Source organism: Zootoca vivipara, chromosome Z (genome assembly GCF_963506605.1).
Source record: "Zootoca vivipara chromosome Z, rZooViv1.1, whole genome shotgun sequence".
NCBI lineage: Eukaryota > Metazoa > Chordata > Lepidosauria > Squamata > Lacertidae > Zootoca > Zootoca vivipara.
This window is the reverse complement of record NC_083294.1, coordinates 44,830,639-44,852,563: the sequence shown is the minus strand read 5'-3', so window position 1 is coordinate 44,852,563 and position 21,925 is coordinate 44,830,639. Positions and strand designations below refer to the sequence as shown.

General features: G+C 46.8%; 1 protein-coding gene across 2 annotated transcripts in view; it reads right to left on the bottom strand.

Annotated features, from left to right (window-relative positions):
* Window positions 1–280: 280 nt before the first annotated feature.
* Window positions 281–21,925, bottom strand: part of LOC118078679 (UDP-N-acetylglucosamine--peptide N-acetylglucosaminyltransferase 110 kDa subunit) — a 67,843-nt gene continuing 46,198 nt past the window's right edge. For both annotated transcript variants that reach the window (XM_060270358.1, XM_060270359.1), the window contains exons 18-22: window positions 20,793–20,954; window positions 16,340–16,492; window positions 11,467–11,719; window positions 6,087–6,210; window positions 281–2,135 (exon numbers count right to left, since the gene is read on the bottom strand). In XM_060270358.1, the coding sequence (XP_060126341.1) occupies window positions 1,961–2,135; window positions 6,087–6,210; window positions 11,467–11,719; window positions 16,340–16,492; window positions 20,793–20,954 (867 nt within the window). In that variant the 3' untranslated portion in view covers window positions 281–1,960. The remainder of the gene's footprint in view (window positions 2,136–6,086; window positions 6,211–11,466; window positions 11,720–16,339; window positions 16,493–20,792; window positions 20,955–21,925) is intronic.

Here is a 21,925-nt window from a genome sequence, read left to right as displayed (position 1 = left end):
AGACAGAACCCTGTGGCACCCCACTAGTCACTACTCTCCAGGATGAAATCTCCAGAATGTTTCAATGTCTTTTTAGTCTTTGCTGGAAGCCGCCCAGAGTGGCTGGGGAAACCCAGCCAGATGAGCCGGGTATAAATATGATAATGAATTATTATGGGCTGGTCCTGGGGCGGATTCCTTTCCCGAGCTGCCTCTTGTTTTGAAGAATGAATCCAAATAACCGCAGGAATAAGCAAACTCAACAAAAAGTATTGCCAAAAATACAGAGGAAACGCTCCGAGTCAGTGATTTTCATTTTTATTTGTCCGACACTTATCTGGAAATAGAAGCCGTTACAGTGAGCAAGCAGAAAGAAACACAAGAGGAGGGAAGACCCCTTCTTCCCTCGCCTTTTAAAAACTACACACAGTGGTTAACCTTTCCAGAACATCTTCTGGTGGAAAGCAAAAGCTTAATTCCCTCATCTCCGGGCCTAATCTCCCTCGTTTACTCCCAAGTAGATGCATAGCCTTTCTCCGCTGGTGGCAAAATTCAGAATTTTCTGAGCACTGGGCTCGGGGGGCGACTAAATGCTTCTCGCCAGTATTATTATCTATATCCAGCCCAAACGAAGAGAACTGGCGCTGCAAAGATTGAAGATTTAACCTCGGGGCTTGGGACCGATGCTTCTCGCTGATCTTAACTATATACAGATAATCGATATAATCCAGCCTATATTAAGCCCAAACAAAGGGAAACTACAAAAGGTTTAAGCACAGCTCGGGGCGACGCACCTGAGGTTCAAATTGGGAATATAACGAAAGGCGCGTCCGGCCGGCCACAGGTTATCAATTATCGGCACTGAGAGCGTGGGAAATGCGCCGCTCTGAATCTTTTCGGCGTCGGGCGGGGAAGCCATTTGGAAAATAGCCCATTGGGAAATAAAAAGTATACACACTTTCCCCTCCAATCGATCATTTGATGGGCTGAAAGCCGTTGAACAACACTTCGGACGTGAAAAAATAACCACAATCTTCCCAACAAGCTCACTGAAGCGGAGGTGGAAACCCATACTTACCTGGAAGAGCTGCATTTGACTAAGCCAAAGCACGTAATTGTTCCGTCAACTGAGAAATGCACGTCCGAATGCGCCAACCTGGGCAAAAACCAACGCTCTTTTTATTCTGTTTTCAGCCTCTGTACATAATTTGACGCCGCCCTGGAAGGATGCCCCCCCACTTTACGCCTTAAATTACTTTTTTTTTTTACAGCGCAGTCAACCCGGCACAAATTGAAGCTGAAAAAGCCTAAATGTTACGTCTTAAATTGCGTTTGCTTTTTCCTGTGCAGTTAAGCCAGCGCGAGTTGAAGCTGGGGGAAAAATGCAAACTGCTACGTCTTAAAAAATTGCGTTTGCTTTTTCGGCACAATTGAACCAGCATGGATTGAAGCTGGGGGGGGGGACCCAAAACTTTCGGCCTTAAAATCGCGTTTGCTTTTTGCGCGCAGCCGACCTGGCCTGAATTAAAGCCAAAGAAACCAGCAAGAAGTCTGACAGTAAGAAAGCGGATGTCGGTTTAAGTGGTTTATAAAACCCGTAAAAGCAGCGGCGGCACGTTTTCCCTCCCGCCAACCTCAGAAGAAGGTTGGTGGACTTAAAGAGAGCCACTGGCGGACCGAGAGGAATTCTTAAAAACGTTATCTTTAAAAGCTCCAGATTCGTATAGGAAGGGGGGGGGAGAGACTCGTTCACGGGAAATCCGAATCGACTGCCCGTTCGTTCGCGCCTCCTCACAGCAAGAAGATCTGGGAAAATAGGGATTTTCGGGGGGGGGGGGTCGGAAATCACTGGCCTCCCGGTCATGCAAGAGCTAGAGTCTCCGGTCGCCACCCAAATCGTATCCTTGGGCTGCCGCTTCCCTCTGCTCCGGAAGGAGGGATGCCTATCCTGACGGATTTCCATTTTGCGGCTCCGGGTTCTTTAGGCCGATTCCCCGGTCTCGGCGGGCTTGAGAATGTGGTCCGGCTTGTGGCCGGCGGAGAAGTGCTCCCACATCAGGAGGTAGAGGCGCTCCAGTTCTAGGGTGTACTGCTTGGTGTTGAAGAGGGGGCTGGATATCCTCTGCTTCCATACCTTGCCGCGGATCTTCTTCAGGCTAGGGGAGAAAAGCCTTCGTTTAGTAAGAATTAATTACGAGTCATTTGTTTCTTAATCAACGTTCCTAAAAGAAAAGGACTTTCAAACTACAAGAAAGAAGATTCCACCTCAACATGAGGAAGAACTTCCTGACAGTAAGAGCTGTTCGGCAGTGGGATTTGCTACCAAGGAGTGTGGTGTAGTCTCCTTCTTTGGAGGTCTTGAAGCAGAGGCTTGACAGCCATATGTCAAGAATGCTTTGATGGTGTTTCCTGCTTGGCAGGGGGTTGGACTGGATGGCCCTTGTGGTCTCTTCCAACTCTATGATTCTATGATAGCCATGTTCAAATATATAAAAGGATGTCATATAGAGGGTGAAAGGTTGTTTTCTGCTGCTCCAGACCACAAGGGCCATCCAGTCCAACCCCCTGCCAAGCAGGAAACGCCTCTGCTTTTGGTTTGAATCCATTGCTCCGTGTCCGCTTCTCTGGAGCAGCAGAAAACAACCTTTCACCCTCCTCTATATGACATCCTTTGACCATTTTGGTTGCCCTCCTCTGGACTTTTCCGCTTTGCGCGTGCTCTTCGAGAACCCGAGCGCCCGACGGGGCTTCCGATACTAGAAGCCGCACCCTTGGGGTTCCAAACGTTTCAGAAGCTGGGCAGATTTTCAGAACGGATTCCGATTGACTTCTGAGATACGACTGTATGAGGAAAGGCTTCACCATGAAACTGATTTTGCTCTTTGTCAAAAATGTATGATTTGTTGTTAGAATGGTATACAAAAGATGAACTTACAAAAGCTCATACAAAAATAAAAACTTAGTTGGTCTTTAAGGTGCTACTGAAAGAATTTTTTTATTTTGCTTTGACAAAAGATGTGATGATAAAATGGGCAAAAGAATTTGGGTATAATATTGAATACGATGCGTGGTTGAAATTGTGGAATCAAACATTGAAGTTTACTGCATGTACCGCCCTGAAAGAGAATGTTTTGAAGATGATGTATAGGTGGTATTTAACACCAGCAAAACTGGCTAAGATGTACAGGATGAGTAGTAAAACATGCTGGAAATGTAAAGAGAAGGACGGTGAATTTTATCATATGTGGTGGACATGCGAAAAAATTCAAAGATTTTGGGAAATGATCTATAATGAACTGAAAAAGATTTTTAAATACACCTTTCCCAAAAAACCGGAGGCTTTTTTATTAGGACTTATAGGACAGCAGATTGTAAAAGGAGACCAAGTACTATTTATGTATGCGACAACCGCGGCTAGGACTTTGCTAGCCCAAAAAATGGAAAACTCAGGAGTTACCGACGATTGAAGAGCGGCAGACGAAAATGATGGATTATGCGGAATTAGCAAGACTGACTAGCAGGATCCGAAACCAGGGAGAGGCAAGGTTCCAAAAAGACTGGAGTAAATTTGTGGACTATATGGAGAGGAACTGTAGAAGTTTAAAGACACTTGCAGGACTGAAATAAATCCTACGAAATGACTAAGCAGAGGGAGTAAAGGAACTGCGAGACAGGAGTGGATAAGAAAACCGATTGAGGGGAGGGAGGGAAGTCAAAGCTCGGCAGAGCACAGGGAATTTGAGATAGTTGAATAGATGCTAAAAGGAGAAAGGTTTGTGTTTATCGTGTGTTGTGTTTGTTGTTGAATGTTTTGTTATTGTTTAATGTGTTTATTTAACCATGGATAATGGTAAGCTGGATGTGGTCAAAAATGAGATGGCAAGAATAAATATTGACATCCTGGGCATCAGTGAACTAAAATGGAAGGGAATGGGCGAACCTTTTAATGAGGGTGAAAGAGGAGAGCGCAAAATATGGTCTGAAGCTCAACATCAAAAAAAACCAAGATCATGGCCACTGGTCCCATCACCTCCTGGCAAATAGAAGGGGAAGAAATGGAGGCAGGGAGAGATTTTACTTTCTTGGGCTCCTTGATCACTGCAGATTGTGACAGCAGTCACGAAATTAAATGACGCCTGCTTCTCGGGAGAAAAGCAATGACAAACCTAGACAGCATCTTAAAAAGCAGAGACATCACCTTGCCGACAAAGGTCCGTATAGTTCAAGCTATGGTTTTCCCCGTAGTGATGTATGGAAGTGAGAGCTGGACCACAAAGAAGGCTGTTCGTCGAAGAATTGATGCTTTTGAATTCTGGTGCTTGCGGAGACTCTTGAGAGTCCCATGGACTGCAAGAAGATCAAACCTATCCATTCTGAAGGAAATCAGCCCTGAGTGCTCATTGGAAGGACAGATCCTGAAGCTGAGGCTCCAATACTTTGGCCACCTCATGAGAAGAGAAGTCTCCCTGGAAAGAGGTGGACGACAGAGGAAGAGATGGCTGGACAGTGTTCTCGAAGCTACGAACATGAGTCTGCCCAAACTGCGGGAGGCAGTGCAAGACAGGAGTGCCTGGCGTGCTATGGTCCATGGGGTCACGAAGAGTCGGACACAACTAAACAACAACAAAATGTGTTTATTTGAAAATTTAATAAATTGTTTTTTTTTAAAGGGAAAATAAAGAAACTAATTTTGCTCTCTCCAGTGACGCTTTCAACCTTGCAAATTCTCCTATATACAGTGGTCCCTTGGTTCTCAAGCTTAACCTGTTTGGGAAGTCTTTTCCAAAACCAAAGCGTTCCGAAACCAAGGAGGCCAGCAAGCCTGAACCTTTCTGTAAAACAGGTACAGGTAACCTTTCTGTAAAACAGGTAGCCCGTTTGCGAAGTCTGTTCCAAAACCAAGGCACGCTTTCCCATGGAAAGGAATGCAAAAGGGATTTATCCCTTCCAGACTTTTAAAAGCAACTCCTCAAACAGTCATTTGACATGAATTTTGCTCTCCAACAAGACCATGGATCCGTAAAAGGAAAGCAATAGCTAATGTACCGCAGCCACGCAATCGATCAATCCAGTTGCTGAACTGGGCTCCACACAGTCACAAAAACAAAACGGAGAGAGCCACAAACACGCAAAAAACATAGCAAAAACGGACAGACCTCACTGCAACACTCAAAAGTGTGGAACAAAAAAAGGAAGTGTGGCACGCAAAACGGAAGCGTGGCACTGAAATTGGAAGCATGGCACTGAAAACGGAAGTGTGGCACTCAAAACGGAAGTCTGGCACTCAAAACGGAAGTCTGGCACTCAAAACGAAAGTGTGGCACTGAAACTGGAAGCGTGGCACTGAAATTGGAAGCGTTGCACTCAGAACGGAAGTGTGGCACTCAAAATGGAAGTGTGGCACTCAAAACGCAAGTGTGGCGCTCAAAACGGAAGTGTGGCATTTAAAACAGAAGTGTGGCACTCAAAACGGAAGTCTGGCACTCAAAACGGAAGTCTGGCACTCAAAACGAAAGTGTGGCACTGAAATTGGAAGTGTGGCACTCAAAACCAAGTGTGGCACTCAAAAAGGAGGTGTGGCACTCAGAACCGAAGTGTGGCACTCAGAACCGAAGTGTGGCACTCAGAACTGAAGTGTGGCACTCAGAACTGAAGTGTGGCACTCAAAACGGAAGCGTGGCACCAAAAAGGAAGTGTGGCACTCAAAACGCAAGTGTGGCACTCAAAACGGAAGCGTGGCACCAAAAAGGAAGTGTGGCACTCAAAACGGAAGTGTGGCTCTCAAAACGCAAATGTGGCACTCGGAACGGAAGTGCGGCATTGAAAACAGAAGTGTGGCACTCGAAAAGGAAGTGTGGCCCTCAGAACAGAGCACATTCGGCTTCCGGGGGGAAAGTCCACAAACCGTAACACTTCCTTCTGGGCTTGCAGCGTTTGGCTTCTGAGTCATTTTGAGTGCCAAAGTATTTGAGCGCCACGGCGCCACTGTACTGCAGAAAGGTTTTTCTCCAAAGAAATAAATAGGATGCTGAATGCTACAATTGGGTTTCGTGAGCTGCGCAGCCAGTGCTGCGGCCTCTTCCACCCCTAGTTGCACGTCTACTTACTATTCCGGATCGGTCCCCAGTTTCACAGCGACGTCTTCGTATTCCTGCCGGCTCTTCGCAATGAGCTCGGGGCACCCGAGGCAACTGAGCTGGGAGGCGGCAACACGCGAGGCGAGGGTCTCCCCTGCAAAACGGAGGGCAGCCGGTCATGAAAAGCTCCCTCGCAAACATGGTCTGTCCTCGTCTTGTGGAGCGTGGGTCGGCAAACTAAGGCCCAGGGGCTGGATCTGGCACAATCGCCTCCTAAATCCGGCCTGCGGGTGGTCCAGGAATCGGGAGTGTTTTGACACGGATAGAATGTGTCCTTTTAATTGAAAATGCATCTCTGGGTGATTTATGGGACATACAAATCCGTTCGTATTTATCCCAAAAAATACAATCCGGCCCCCCGCAAGGTCTGATGGACAGTGGACCGGACCCCTGCTGAGGTGGTCCTATCCTTAACCCCTATCCCTATCCATAATTCCTATCTCTAGCCCAGGCATCCCCAAACATCGGCCCTCCAGATGTTTTGGACTACAATTCCCATCATCCCCGACCACTGGTCCTAGAATCATAGAACCATAGAGTTGGAAGAGACCACAAGGGCCATCCAGTCCAACCCCCTGCCAAGCAGGAAACACCATCAAAGCATTCTTGACATATGTTAGCTCGGGATCATGGGAGTTGTAGGCCAAAACATCTGGAGGGCCGCAGTTTGGGGATGCCTGCCCTATATTTCTAACTCCTATCCCTAACCTTTTATGTCAAGCCCCTAACCCTAATTCCTATTTCTAACCCCTAACCCCAAACTCCTATCTCTAGCGCAGGGGTCAGCAAACTTTTTCAGCAGGGGGCCGGGCCACTGTCCCTCAGACCTTGTGGGGGGCCAGACTATATTTTTTGGGGGGGAAATATGAACAAATTCCTATGCCCCACAAAAAACCAAGAGATGCATTTTCAATAAAAGGACAACACATTCTACTCATGTCAAAACACCAGGCAGGCCCCACAAATAACCCAGAGATGCATTTTCAATAAAAGGACACATTCGACTCATGTAAAAACACCAGGCAGGCCCCACAAATAACCCAGAGATGCATTTTCAATAAAAGGACACATTCTACTCATATCAAAACATGCTGATTCCCGGACTGTCCGTGGGCCGGATTTAGAAGGCGATTGGCCGCATCCGGCGCCCGGGCCTTAGTTTGGGAGCCCCTGCCCTAACCCCTACCCCTAACTCCTATCTCTAGCCCCTAGCCCCATCCCTAACCCCTATCCCTAACCCCTGCCGACAAAGTTTGCAGGCCCCTGTTGTTAATAATAATAGTAACAATACATTTTTATTGATACCCCGCCCTCCCCAGTCAAAACCGGGCTCAGGGCGGCTATCACCAATGAAATTACAATAAAACATAAAAAGCAATTAATTAAGATGCAGATTAAAACGCATTAAAATTTAAAATGCAATTGTTGGGCAACATCTTGGTGGCCCGAGCAGAAGGGCCCATTGCCCAAACTTGATAACCCCTTTCTGGGGGGCAGAAAGAGAATGAGATTGAAGATAATATGTGGGGAATACAGCAGGGGGGGAGGGCTGAGCAAAATTGGGACTGGGACAGAGCAGGAGTGGGATGAGGAGGAAATGGGGTGATTTTTATAGGAGGATAAAACACGGTCTGAACTCGGAAAGTATTAAGGAGCTGGCTGAAATCTCTGGAGACATCGATTCCAAGGAAAGGGGGTAGATTTAGTTTTGAGGGTGGGAATAAAAAGGGGGGGAAAGATTTTGAAAATTAATTATGAATATTTTTGGGTAAAGAATATTAGGTAATAAAAGTAAAGAGAAGTATGAAGGGTAAATGATTAAAAAGAAGTTTAAAATTGGGAGAAAGAACGTTATTTTAGATTTGGAAACTGCAACAATTAATTATTAATAAGGAAATCAAGAAGGGGAAATGAGGAAGTCCGAAATGTTTAATTTATGCTTTAGGATGTAATTAGGTGATATCATCATTGATGTCTTTTATTAATTTATGAGCAGAGGGCGATGGTTATGTTGCAAATTTATTGTATTGTATGTTGTTGGTTTTTTGTTTTTGTTCCTGTTTTGGTTTTTTGTTTTTTTGTAAGTTTATGGCTGTTTTAAATTTGGAGGTTTAAGTACATATATGTTGGTATGGGAATTGTTGTGTGATGGGCCAATGGCCGTAATAAATATCAATCAATCAATCAAATTGGAAAATATGAGTACAGTATGTCTTTTATATTTTTACTTGGGTTTTTTCTTTCTATTTCTCTTTCACTTTTTTATGTAAGATGAGTAGGAATTATCCTATATAATAAAGTCCCTATGTCTCTGCATCCAGATTCCCTGTGTCCCGTTTTCCGCGCTACTGAGCAAGTGCCCCAGGGACACAGGGATTGGACGCAGAGACTGCACGCATGCACGCACGCACACTCTCCCCACCCCACCCCCCACCCCTCTGCCCTGCACTGGCTCAATAAGCAGTTAAAACAGAGGCCACCAGGTGGAAGGCAGGAGCAGGCAGCAAGGCCCCTAAGCAGGGCAGGCCCTCTCTCAACGTGCCCAAGGGCCTGAGGAGGAAGCCGGGGTGACAAAAAATCGAGGCCCCGGCCTCTCCTCACCAACAGGCCCAAAATGGAGGCCCAGGCAGCGCAAGATAAAGCAGGCCACCAGTGGAAGGCAGGAGCAGGCAGCAAGGCCCCTAAGCAGGGCAGGCCCTCTTCTCAACGTGCCCAAGGGCCTGAGGAGGAAGCCGGGATGACCAAAAAATCGAGGCCCCGGCTTCTCCTCACTAACAGGCCCAAAATTGAGGCACAAACAGCGCAAGCAACCGGGAGACCCCCGCTGGGCCGGAACGGCCAGGAAAGGCACGGGGGAGGCCACCGAATGCTCGGCGCCAACCGTGGGACCCTCAGAAAGCGCCGGGGTGGGCGCAAGCCCCCCCGACGGCAAAGCTCCCTCCCGGATGCAGCAGGTGACTGAAAAACAGCCGCGGAGGCCAACAAAAGTAGCGGGAGCCCCCACCCCACCCCGAAAAACTGGGCATACACCCCGGAGCAGCCGCCCGGGCCATCCAGGAGCCAGAATTCGGCCACTGGGCCCTGGTAGCAGCAGCGCTATTGACAGGGAAAAATTAGGAAACGGCAGGCGCAAAAAGTGCGCGAAAACAGGGTGGGGAGGGATCTGCACTCCAAACACAAGCTTCGGAGGGGGTAAAGGAAGAAATACCCCCCCAGCCGAGCCCGGGCTGTAAAGGTAAAAAGGGGGGGGGGGACTTTGGCTTCGGGTTTGAGAACGGGGGGGGGGGATAGGGATAAATTAAGGATCAAAGGGAGGGGAGAAGGAACAATCAATTAGACAAGGAATAAAAGCCCCCCACGCACCACTGCCACCGAAAAAGGCCGAATGTTCTAGCGCCTGTTTATTTTATAAGTTGACTCTGTATTTCGGTTGGAAAGTTTTTGTATTTCTTCTTTTTTGTATTTTGTATTCATACAGTACATATTGGAAAATAAAAGGGTTTGCTTTAAAAAAAAAATCCACCACGTTGCAATCATGGGTTTTGGCATCCAAGAATATAGTTGCACATTACAGGAGGCAAATTATGCAAATAACTCCTCCTCTAAATGTGTCCCACACTCTGTTCTTCTCTCACTATAATGAATTTATAATTTGAAATAAATTGCTAATGTAATGCTGAGCTAATGCAAGAGCCCCCAAACCTGGTGGGGCTATCAATGGTCCCTTGATCTTTAATGGCACAGCTGCCCTCGCACTTCTGGTGAAACTCTTCTAGAAATCATTGCTGCCTAGGAACACAAGAACTGCTGCACTAGGTCAGACCAAGGGTCCCATCGCCGACAGCAAGGACAGGTCCCAGGGTTCGGAGAAGCGCTGCGCAAGCACTTCTCCGAACCCTGGGATGTTCTAGCGCCCGTTATTGAACGGGCTGAAATACACTAGTTTAAGAATAAGGTTATGAATTGGGAGATAGGATGTAATATTATGATGTTTCATTAAAATTTGGATATGGTAAGAACTAATTATTAACAAGGATTGTAAGAAGGGGAAGTAGTTTGAAGAGATGTGATAATACTGTCTTTTTGCCTTTTTTATTATTTGTATTTTTTTTAATTTTTCTTTTTTTCTTCTTCTTTATGTAAAACTCAATAAAAATTATTATTTTTTAAAAAACAAACTGGATAACCCCTGAGTCTTCCTTCCCTCCCACTAGCTTAACCACCTGGCTCACAACTGAGCCCTTGGGATACGCCGGCCAACCTCCCGACCGCCCCCCAGAACCCACTCGCCCAGTGGGAACCCCAGGTCTGACTCGACGCACTGTGTCTGGGTACCCAATACCAGGACAGTACCGTGTTTCTCATATTTTAAGGCATCCCTAAAAAATAAGGCATGGCAGGATTTTGAAGACCTGGCGAAATATAAGGCATACCCCGAAAATAAGACATGCTGGTACGGTATGGCAGGGCACGCCGCGCAAAGTACCGACCCAGCAGGAGCCGGCAAAGGCAGCAGCGCGCGCTTTGCCAAGCTCCAAGCCAGCGGCGGGCTGCTGCTTTTGCTGGTTCCCGCTCCATTGGGGCTCGGCAAAGCGCGCGGGAGCCGACTTCCAGTTTCCTCGCGCTCGCATCGGACGCGCTCTGCGGGAGCTCCGAGAAAAGCTCCGTGCACAAAGCCGCTGCCTAAGGGGTCTAGGGGCAACGCGAGGCTAAGCGACCCCCTAAAAGCCCTGGGGTGAACCAGGGCGAAACAATAGCCTGCAGCGCGGCTGGAGAAGCCCCTGAAGCCCACCCACCCCACTTCAAGGAAGAGGCGCCGGTGGAGTTTATATCGGGGACCAGAAGGGAGAAAACAAAGGAAGCCCTTCTAGTTATACAAAAGAGGATAACGTCGAAGAGACATTGAATTTTAAACTCCAACCTCCAAATCTTGAATAAAATGGACAATACCTTTATGTGCAATTAATGAGTAAGAACAGAAAAATGGAGTAGCGTGCTTCTGAGCTGGGCTGGGCTGATTAACAACCAGGAAGGAAGACGACAGAGTGCATAGTATTGCAAAGCGGGAGGAGAGAGAGGAGGAGAAAGAGACTGACGTGAGTGAGTGATAGCGACGCCAAGAGGTGAAAGAACAGACTCACAAGGAAGGCAAACCCCAGCCCAGCGGGCTGCTGCCTTTGCTGGTTCCCGCTCAGTCGGGGCTCGGCAAAAAATAAGACATCCCCGAAAATAAGCCATAGGCTTATTTTCTTGAGTTAAAATTAATATAAGACATGTCTTAAAATATGAGAAACACGGTATGCACAATCGTCGCCATCACCCCAATACCGACTTCGAACCGCCACCTCACCTGGCATGGTCACCATGGGGGTTCCAGCCCAGAGGACATCCATGCCAGTGGTGTGGCCGTTGCAGAGGGGGGTGTCCAGGCAGACGTCGGCCAGCTGCCCCCTCCTCACGTGCTCCTCTTTGGGGGCCACCGGAGAGAAGATGATCCGGTTCTGGGGGAGGCCCATGTTCTGCGCGTACTGCTGGATGTTTGGTTCCCCCACGGCCGGGAAACGCAGCAGCCACAGGACGCTGTTTGGGACACGCTTCAGAATCTGCAAGAGATAACAACAACGACAAGAACAATTATTATTTATTCTTTCTACCTCGCCCATCCAGCTGGGTCTCCCCGGCCACTCTGTGTGGCTTCCAGTAGCAGTAGTAATAGCAGTTGTTTTTATTATTGTTATTGTTGTTGTTATTTATTTCTACCCCGCCCATCCAGCCACTTTGGGCGGCTTCATAGCTGCCAAGTCTCCCGTATTCCCCGGGAAACCCCCGTCCACTCTGCGTGGCTTCCAGTAGTAGTAGTTATTATTGTTGTTGTTCTTATTGTTGTTGTTGTTGTTATTATTTATTTCTACCCCGCCCATCCAGCTGGGTCTCCCCAACCACTCTGCATGGCTTCCAGGAGTAGTAGTACTGTAGTAGTAATTATTATCATTGTTGTTATTTATTTCTACCCTGCCCATCCAGCCACTCTGGGCGGCTTCATAGCTGCCAAGTCTCCCGTATTCCCCGGGAAACCCCCGTTTTCCCGGCTGTTCCCAGCCGGAAAAACGGATTTTTTCCCCCCGGTTTAGTCTGGCGCGGCGGCCATTTTGGAACTGGGCGGAGCATGCCCAGAAGCGACTTTGGGGTTTTTTGAATACTGTAATTTTTATTAGGTTTTACATGAAGAAAAAACAAGGAAAAAGAAAAGAAAAATTTAAAAAAGAAATGCAAAAATGCAGGATAATGTTACCACATCTTATTTCTTCGAACTTCTTCCCTTCCCCTTCTTCCATCCTTATTAATAATTAACTCATAACATTTCCAAATCTTAACTAGACATCATAGAATTACATCTTATCTCCCATTTCATACCTTATTCATAAAGGATTCTTATTCATTTTATATAGAAGAGTGAAGGGAAAATATAAAGAAGAAACCCAATATAATAAATAATAAAACCCAGAAGCGACTTTTGATGCTGCTCTGCCCAGTTCCAAAATGGCTGCAGCGCGACTTCTGGCGCGGCAGCTGTTTTGGAACTGGGCACAGCAGCCTCAAAAGTCGCTTCTGGGCATGCTCCGCCCAGTTCCAAAATGGCAGCAGCGCTACTTCCGGTCTGCTACTTCCGGTCCGGTCCCTTATTTTTCAGCCAGGAACTTGGCAGGTATAGGCGGTTTCCAACAAAAGGTTAAAGGTAAAGGGACCCCTGACCATTAGGTCCAGTCATGACCGAGTCTGGGGTTGTGGCGCTCATCTCACGTATTTGGCCGAGGAAGCCGGCGTACAGCTTCCAGGTCATGTGGCCAGCATGACAAAGCTGCTTCTGGTGATCCAGAGCAGCGCACGGAAACGCCGTTTACCTTCCCGCCGGAGCGGTCCCTATTTATCTACTTGCACTTTGAGGTGCTTTCGAACTGCTAGGTTGGCAGGAGCTGGGAGCGAGCAATGGGAGCTCGCCCCGTCGCGGGGATTCGAACCGCTGACCTTCTGATCGGCAAGACCTAGGCTCTGTGGTTTAACCCACAGCGCCACCTGGGTTAGAAATACATTAAAACATCCCTTCGTTCAAAACTTCCCAAAACAGGGCTGCCTTAAGTCAAGAGATGGCGTGAACTCACAGTGCAGCATCTCGCAAAACCCATGCTTCAGGAAAAAGTTGGCTGACTAATGGCATTTGATTAATAATAATAATAATAATAATAATAATATTTTTTCCAGTGGTTTTCCCAGCCACTCTGGGCGGCTCCCGACAGAATATTAAACAGAGTAAAAAAAAATCAAACATTAAAAACTCCCCTAAACAGGACTGCCTTCAGGTGCCTCCTAAAAGTCTGCTGGTTTATTTCTTTGACATCCGATGGGAAAGGGAGCCACCACTGAGAAGGGCATCACCCTAGTTCCCTGTACGCTCGCTTCTTGCAGGGAGGGAACCACCAGAAGGACCTCGGGAGAGAGAGGGGCCCCGGTGTCCAGGCCAAACAATGGGGGTGGAGATGCCCCTTCAGGTGGGGTATCATCCTGCATAGAGCGCATTGCAGTAATCCAAGCGGGAGATAACCAGAGCATGCACCACTCTGGCGAGGCAGTCTGCAAGCAGGTAGGGTCTCAGCCTGCGTACCAGATGGAGCTGATAGACAGCTGCCCTGGGCACAGAATTGACCTGCGCCTCCATGGACAGCTGTGAGTTCAAAATGACTCCCAGGCTGCGCACCTGGTCCTTCAAGGGCACAGTTACCCCATTCAGGACCACACCAGCCTGTTCCGTCTTCTGTCTTGTCAGGATTCAACCTCAATCTGTTAGCCGCCATCCATCCTCCAACCGCCTCCAGGCACTCACACAGGACCTTCACCGCCTTCACTGGTTCTGATTTGAAAGAGAGGTAGAGCTGGGTATCATCCGCATACTGATGAACACCCAGCCCAAACCCCCTGATGATCTCTCCCAGATGTTAAAAAGCATGGGGGAGAGGACGGAGCCCTGAGGCACCCCACAAGTGAGAGCCATGGGGTCCGAACACTCATCCCCCACCACCACTTTCTGAACATGGCCCAGAAGGAAGGAGCGGAACCACTGTATAACAGTGCCCCCAGCTCCCAGCCCCTCTAGACCAGGCATAGGCAACCTTGGCTCTCCATATCTTTTGGAACTACAAGCCCCATGATCCCTAGCTAACAGGGCCAGTGGGTAGGGATCATGGGAGTTGTTGTTCCAAAACATCTGGAGAGCCAAGGTTGCCTATGCCTGCTCTAGACGGTCCAGAAGGTTGTCATGGCCGATTGTATCAAAGTCTGCCGAGAGATCCAGCAGGACTAGGAAACAGCTCTCCCCTTTGTCCCTAGCCCACCGAAGATCATCAACCAGTGCGACCAAGGCAGTTTCAGTCCCATGATGAGGCCTGAATCACCGACTGGAAGGGATCCAAATGGTCCGCATCTTCCAGGCGTGCTTGGAGTTGTTCAATCCCCTCGCCCAAGAATGGAAGATTTCAGACTGGGCGATAGTTGGCCATATTGGCCAGGTCCAAAGATATTTTTTTTAAGAAGTGGTTTAATGACTGCCTCTTTCAGCGGGTGTGGGAAGACTCCCTCATAGAGGGAAGCATTTACCAACCCGCATTCGCCACCCAGTGGGTCCCATCGCCCAGCCCTTCCCAGCTCGCTTTCATGAGCCAGGATGTGCAAGGATCAAGGAGACAGGTGGTTGGTTTCACTTGTCCAAGCAAGTGGAACAGACTGGAATGGATTCCATGCGGGTGGCGCTGTGGTCTAAACCACAGAGCCCTAGGGCTTGCTGATCAGAAGGTTGGTGGTTCAGATCCCCGCGACGGGGTGAGCTCCCGTGGTTCGGTCCCGGCTCCGGCCCACCTAGCAAGTTTGAAAGCACGTCAAAATGCAAGTAGATAAATAGGGACCACTCTGGCGGGAAGGTAAACGGCAGCATTTTCATGCGCTGCTCTGGTTCTCCAGTAGCGGCTTAATCTCGCTGGCCACATGACCCGGAAGCTGCTTGCAGACAAACGCCGGCTCCCTCGGCCTATAGGAGCAAGATGAGCATCGCGACCCTAGAGTTGTATCTTTACCTAACTCGACCAGTCAGGACTCTTAGCACTCTCCTGCCCCATCCCTGATCCCATGGTGGAATCTGAGCGACTTTATCTGCAAAAAAAACCTTTGCAAAATCATCGCAGGAGATCTTGGGGTCTTTACGAGATGGCTCTGTGAAATTGCGAACCACCTGAAAAGTCTCCTGCTGCTGTTTTCTGCAGATGCAATAGAGGCAGCGAAGGAAGTTCTCTTCGCCTTCGCCATCGCCACTTGGCAGGCTTGACGTTGAGCTAGTCTAACCCGTGTCTGGTCCGATTCAGAACGAGTTTCTCGCCACCGGCGCTCTAGCTGTCTCAGTTAAAGGTAGGTAGCCGTGTTGGTCTGAGTCGAAGCAAAATAAAAAAAAATCCTTCAGTAGCACCTTAAAGAGCAACTAAGTTTTTATTTTGGTATGAGCTTTCGTGTGCATGCACACTTCTTCAGATACCATGGTATTCTTCAGGTACCAGATATCTGAAGAAGTGTGCATGCACACGAAAGCTCATACCAAAATAAAAACTTAGTTGCTCTTTAAGGTGCTACTGAAGGAATTTTTCTAGCTGTCTCAGCGATTGTTTCATCACCCTCAGCTCTGGGGGGAAACCATGGGGCTGTCCGGGCTCCGTGCAATCGAAGAGGCACTTTGGGGAAGATACAAACAATAGGTGCAAACGTATAGTAAAGGTTTGTTGTCTATGCAAGCATTTGAATGATCTTGGAGAATGGATTATTAGAACTTTTGTTTAACCGAGACGCCCCAAGGAAAAAATAATGTATTAGATGTTGAATGTAGAAGATCTTATTGACTTATGTACATCTGGGTTAAAATATTGATCATATATCAGGTACTGACAGGAAGTCCAGGGAGGGGGAGGGGTAGAGGGAGGGGGAAAGAAGGGGGGTGAAAAGGGAGGGGGATTCTTTTTTCCTTTTTTCCTTTTTTGATTTGCCTTTTGTAAAAATGAAGATTACTGTTGTTATGGAATATGATGTGAGTTTCCTTTGTGTTATGTTGTGATTTGAAATGAATAAAATGTATAATAATAATAATAATAATAATAATAATAATAATAATAATAATAGGATTTGCCACTCACGTTGGCCCACATCTGCAGGGTGGCTGGGTCGATCTTGTAAAGCTGGTTGAAGTTGCAATAGACAACGGAGTCCTCCGGCAGACCATACTGGGAGCGGGTGGTGACGATGATCGTGCGCGGCACCTCCTCGCCTGTCGCTGCCTTGTTGTTGATCTGAAGGAGAAGGGAAGGTTAAGGGGTGATATGATAGCCATGTTCAAATATATCAAAGGATGTCATATAGAGGAGGGTGAAAGGTTGTTTTCTGCTGCTCCAGAGAAGCGGACACGGAGCAATGGGTTCAAGCTACAAGAAAGAAGCTTCCACCTCAACATTAGGAAGAACTTCCTGACAGTAAGAGCTGTTCGACAGTGGGATTTGCTGCCAAGGAGTGTGGTGGAGTGAGTCTCCTTCTTTGGAGGTCTTTAAGCGGAGGCTTGACAGCCATCTGTCAAGAATGCTTTGATGGTGTTTCCTGCTCGGCAGGGGGTTGAACTGGATGGCCCTTGTGGTCTCTTCCAACTCTATGATTCTAATAATAATTTATTTATATTTATACCTGGTCCATCCAGCTGGGTGATTAAAAACAGAATAAAAACAGAATAAAACATCAAACCTTAAACTTGGAATGATGGAATAGAATAGAATAGAATAGAATAGAATAGAATAGAATAGAATAGAATAGAATAGAATAGAATAGAATGATGGAATAGAAGCCCTAGGTACTGGAAGAATTTAGTCTGCTTTAGTTTGGTGCTGGAGGAGACTCTTGAGAGTCCCATGGACTGCAAGATCAAACCTCTCCATTCTTAAGGAAATCAGCCCTGAGTGCTCACTGGAAGGACAGATCCTGAAGCTGAGGCTCCAATACTTTGGCCACCTCATGAGAAGAGAAAACTCCCTGGAAAAGACCCTGATGTTGGGAAAGATTGAGGGCACAAGGAGAAGGGGACGACAGAGGACGAGATGGTTGGACAGTGTTCTCGAAGCTAGCAACATGAGTTTGACCAAACTGCGGGAGGCAGTGCAAGACAGGAGTGCCTGGCATGCTCTGGTCCATGGGGTCACGAAGAGTCGGACACGACTAAATGACTAAACAACAACAAAAGTTTGTGACCGCCCGGTACCCATTTACTCAGGGAGAATCTCTTCTCAAATACCAGGACTTTTGTTCTATTAGATGTGTATGACAAATGCTATGAAGGATACACTTCTAATAGAACAAAAGATTGGTTTAATGAAGCAATTCTATATCCTTCAATTGTGCTGATGAAGAGTTCTACAAAACAGTGGGCGTTATCCAGAATCACTGTTCAAAGTGTTCACATTTGCAGCTTGTTTGCCATTGGATAAAGTTTGGCCTGGCGCCTCATTTAAAGACTTTCAAGAAACATTAGGATATTTTCAAAGATTATAATTTGTTACTTTTGATGTTTTGAGGAATTCCATAAAGATTTCCATATTGTATATGGTTTATGGTCATTGTGTTGCCTTTGATATTGTTTTCCTAGAACTGAAATCAGACTGATTGGCCTATAATGAGAAGGCAAGATCGGGACTACGGTTGCAAGTTTCCAGCTAGACGGTATTTCGCCTGAGTTATTGACTATCGTAAAAAGTGCCGCCAGAAGAGGAGCCCACCAGTGTTAATTTGATATGATCAATTCAGCTGAGATAAAGTCATTTACCAGCCGGAATTAAGATTGCCGGAAGAAATATCAACAACCTCAGATATGCAGATGACACAACCTTGATGGCAGAAAGTGAGGAGGAGGAAGTGAGGAGAACCTTTTAATGAGGGTGAAAGAGGAGAGCGCAAAATATGGTCTGAAGCTCAACATCAAAAAAACCAAGATCATGGCCACTGGTCCCATCACCTCCTGGCAAATAGAAGGGGAAGAAATGGAGGCAGGGAGAGATTTGACTTTCTTAGGCTCCTTGATCACTGCAGATGGTGACAGCAGTCACGAAATTAAAAGACGCCTGCTTCTTGGGAGAAAAGCAATGACAAACCTAGACAGCATCTTAAAAAGCAGAGACATCACCTTGCCGACAAAGGTCCTTATAGTTAAAGCTATGGTTTTCCCAGTAGTGACGTATGGAAGTGAGAGCTGGACCAGAAAGAAGGCTAGTCGCCGAAGAATTGATGCTTTTGAATTATGGTGCTGGAGGAGACTTTTCAGAGTCCCATGGACTGCAAGAAGATCAAACCTATCCATTCTGAAGGAAATCAGCCCTGAGTGCTCACTGGAAGGACAGATCATGAAGCTGAGGCTCCAATACTTTGGCCACCTCATGAGAAGAGAAGACTCCCTGGAAAAGACCCTGATGTTGGGAAAGATGGAGGGCACAAGGAGAAGGGGACTTCCTGGAAAAGACCCTGATGTTGGGAAAGATGGAGGGCACAAGGAGAAGGGGACTCCCTGGAAAAGAGCCTGATGTTGGGAAAAATGGAGGGCACAAGGAGAAGGGGACTCCCTGGAAAAGACCCTGATGTTGGGAAAGATGGAGGGCAGAAGGAGAAGGGGACTCCCTGGAAAAGACCCTAATGTTGGGAAAGATGGAGTGCACTAGGAGAAGGGGACGACAGAGGACAAGATGGTTGGACAGTGTTCTCGAAGCTACGAACATGAATTTGACCAAACTGCGGGAGGCAGTGCAAGACAGGAGTTGTCTGGTGTGCTCTGGTCCATGGGGTCACGAAGAGTCGGACACGACTAAACAACAACAACAACAATAGCTAAATTGCAGAAATTGGCCACGTCATATGACACTGGGCTTGAGGAATCTTCCAGATTCGGGGGGGGGGATTCCAAATAAATTGTAAGGGTTTAAATTTTGATAAAAGGGGTAAAATAAGTTGAGCTCCTTCTTCATGATAAAATTCACAAAATAAAATAACGGGAGTGACAGATTCGACCTTGTTAGACCTGCAAGGGCAAAGGCGCTCATGAATTGGTACCCGCGTAAATTTGCCGTTCAGCACCGGCAAATTGCCTCACAGCGGGCTCTAGAGAAGGCCCATCTATAAGCTTCGTTAGGGATGTTAGATAAGCAAGGGGCAGCTGTAACATCCGGCCACGATTTTAGACATCTATAATTCTCCGGGAGTAAGGCATCTTATTGTTCTAATTCGGCATTGTCAAGTCTCCGAGTAATAGTTCTTTTTGCCTTGTTCAGAGTTCCACTAAAAAAATTCTGTAAAAAAGATGATTTAAATCACGACCCTGATGTTGGGGAAGATTGAGCACAAGGAGAAGGAGATGACACAAGGAGAAGGAGGGCACAAGGAGAAGATGACAGAGGAGATGGTTGGACAGTGTTCTTGAAGCCACCAACATAGAATCATAGAGTTGGAAGAGACCTCAAGGGCCATCCAGTCCAACCCCCTGCCAAGCAAAGAGTCTGACCAAACTGCGGGAGGCAGTAGAAGACAGGAGTGCCTGGCGTACTATGGTCCATGGGGTCACGGAGAATCGGACACGATTAACAACAACATGCAACAACAGCAGCAAAAATTATATTAGCACTGAGAAAACCCGCCACAATTATATTAAGAAACTAAGAAAACCAGGAAGAAGGGATCTGAGGAAGTCACAAATACAATGTTAAGAAATTTAGAATAGGAGATTTTTTAATTGTTTGTTTGTTTGTGTGTTTATCTTGAAGGAATAGCTGGGGGAAATCCAAACCTCAATACTCTCTCCACCCCCGGGCCCCTTGGTGGCAGGGTGGGGGCTGGGGGAGGGAGGGGGGGGAGGACAAACTCAGCTTTAAAATGGACCGCCTTCGGCTCTCAACACCCGCAGGGTCTACTGGTGGCAGAAGTGGACTTGTGGGGGGAGGGAGGGAAGGGGGATGGATTATGTATGTTATGTTTTGTTTTGTTTTGCTTATATTAAAAATCAATAAAAATTATCATTAAAAAAATTATATTAGCACAAGCTTGGAAAACAGAAGAAATACCAGCGAAAGAAGAATGGCCAGCAAAATTAACAGATAAATTACATGAAAAGGATAGCATTTACAACTTATATGAAGAGGCAACATAAAAAAATTGGACTCACTGCCAGGGTTTGAATAAACCTTTGTCCCTCCAGATGTTTTTGGCCTACAACTCCCATGATCCCTAGCTAACAGGACAAGTGGTCAGGGGTGATGGGAACTGTAGTCTCAAAAACATCTGTAGGGAAGAAGATCGGGGATGCCTGGAATAAACCAACCCAATTTTATATCACCAAAAGCAAGACAACACACAGGGCGAGTAATATGGAAATAAAACAAAATGGGAATAGGAGGGAAGTCTCGGAGAGGGGGGGGGGAGGGAATAGGGAAAACGGTTAGAGAAATATTGTTAGAGGATGTATACGTGGAGGGAGCAAAAAATATTTTAAACAGAAAGTCCCTTCCACCCCAAAGCCAACCAGATGGATGGGGTGTAAATAACAAATGGTCGTTATCCCAACCCTCTCACCTGAGTCGTTGCCAGCCCGTTGCTGATGTTGAAGCCGTTGATGGTGATCTGAATCTGTCCACGATTGATCATGTCAATCACGGCTTCGGCAATGGTGTTCATGGGAATGACGGGCATGCTGAGGCCTGCGGCGCCTTCATCCCCACCGTCCGGACATTTCATCTGGAAGGCAAGATAACGGGATAATAATGAGAATTCGGCATTCACACACCCCGCCCATCCGGCCGCAGGTTCACTGCCTCGCTGCCATTCCTGTGCATGAGAAGCATAGCACAGAGAGTGAAAAGGATTTGGCTACAAAGTTGGCTACAATCTGGTTTCCGATGCGGCAACCCCTCTTGTGGCTTTATTGTGTCCGTGTTTCGGGCATTTTAAAGGGGGGGAGCTATCATACACGGCGGGATTGCAAGGCGATTTTTTAAAAAAGGGAAATGATATATAATGAACTGGGGGGGAAATAATTAATCCGTTTTGCATTACCAGACCTTTAGAAATCATCTCAAGGCAGCCCTGTTTAGGGAAGCTTTTAATGTTTGATGGATTTCTGTATTTTAATATTCTGTTGGAAGCCGCCCAGAGTGGCTGGGGGAACCCGGATAGATGGGCGGGGTATAAATAAATTATTATTATTATTATTATTATTATTATTATTATTATTATTATTATTATTTCCATGCGAAAGTGCACCTTGGTTTTTGAACGCCATGGTTTCCAAGCAGACTTCTGGAATGGATGAAATTTGAGAACCAAGAAACCACTATGGCTTTAGAAGAACCATCTTGCATTTGGCAACATGCCACGATTTTAAAAGCCATGGGGAAAAATACGATTGAAAGAGCTCCTCCTTATTCTATTTTAATCTTTTGCTGGAAGCTGCCCAAAGTGGCTGGAGAAACCCAGCCACATAGGCGGGTATAAATAATCTATTATTATTGTTATTGTTACAGGTAGGTAGCCGTGTTGGTCTGAGTCGAAGCAAAATAAAAAAATTCCTTCAGTAGCACCTTAAAAGACCAACTAAGTTTTATTTTGGCACACGAAAGCTCATACCAAAATAAAAACTTAGTTGGTCTTTAAGGTGCTACTGAAGGAATTTTTTTGTTATTGTTATTAATTGAGGGCTTGAGGGCACC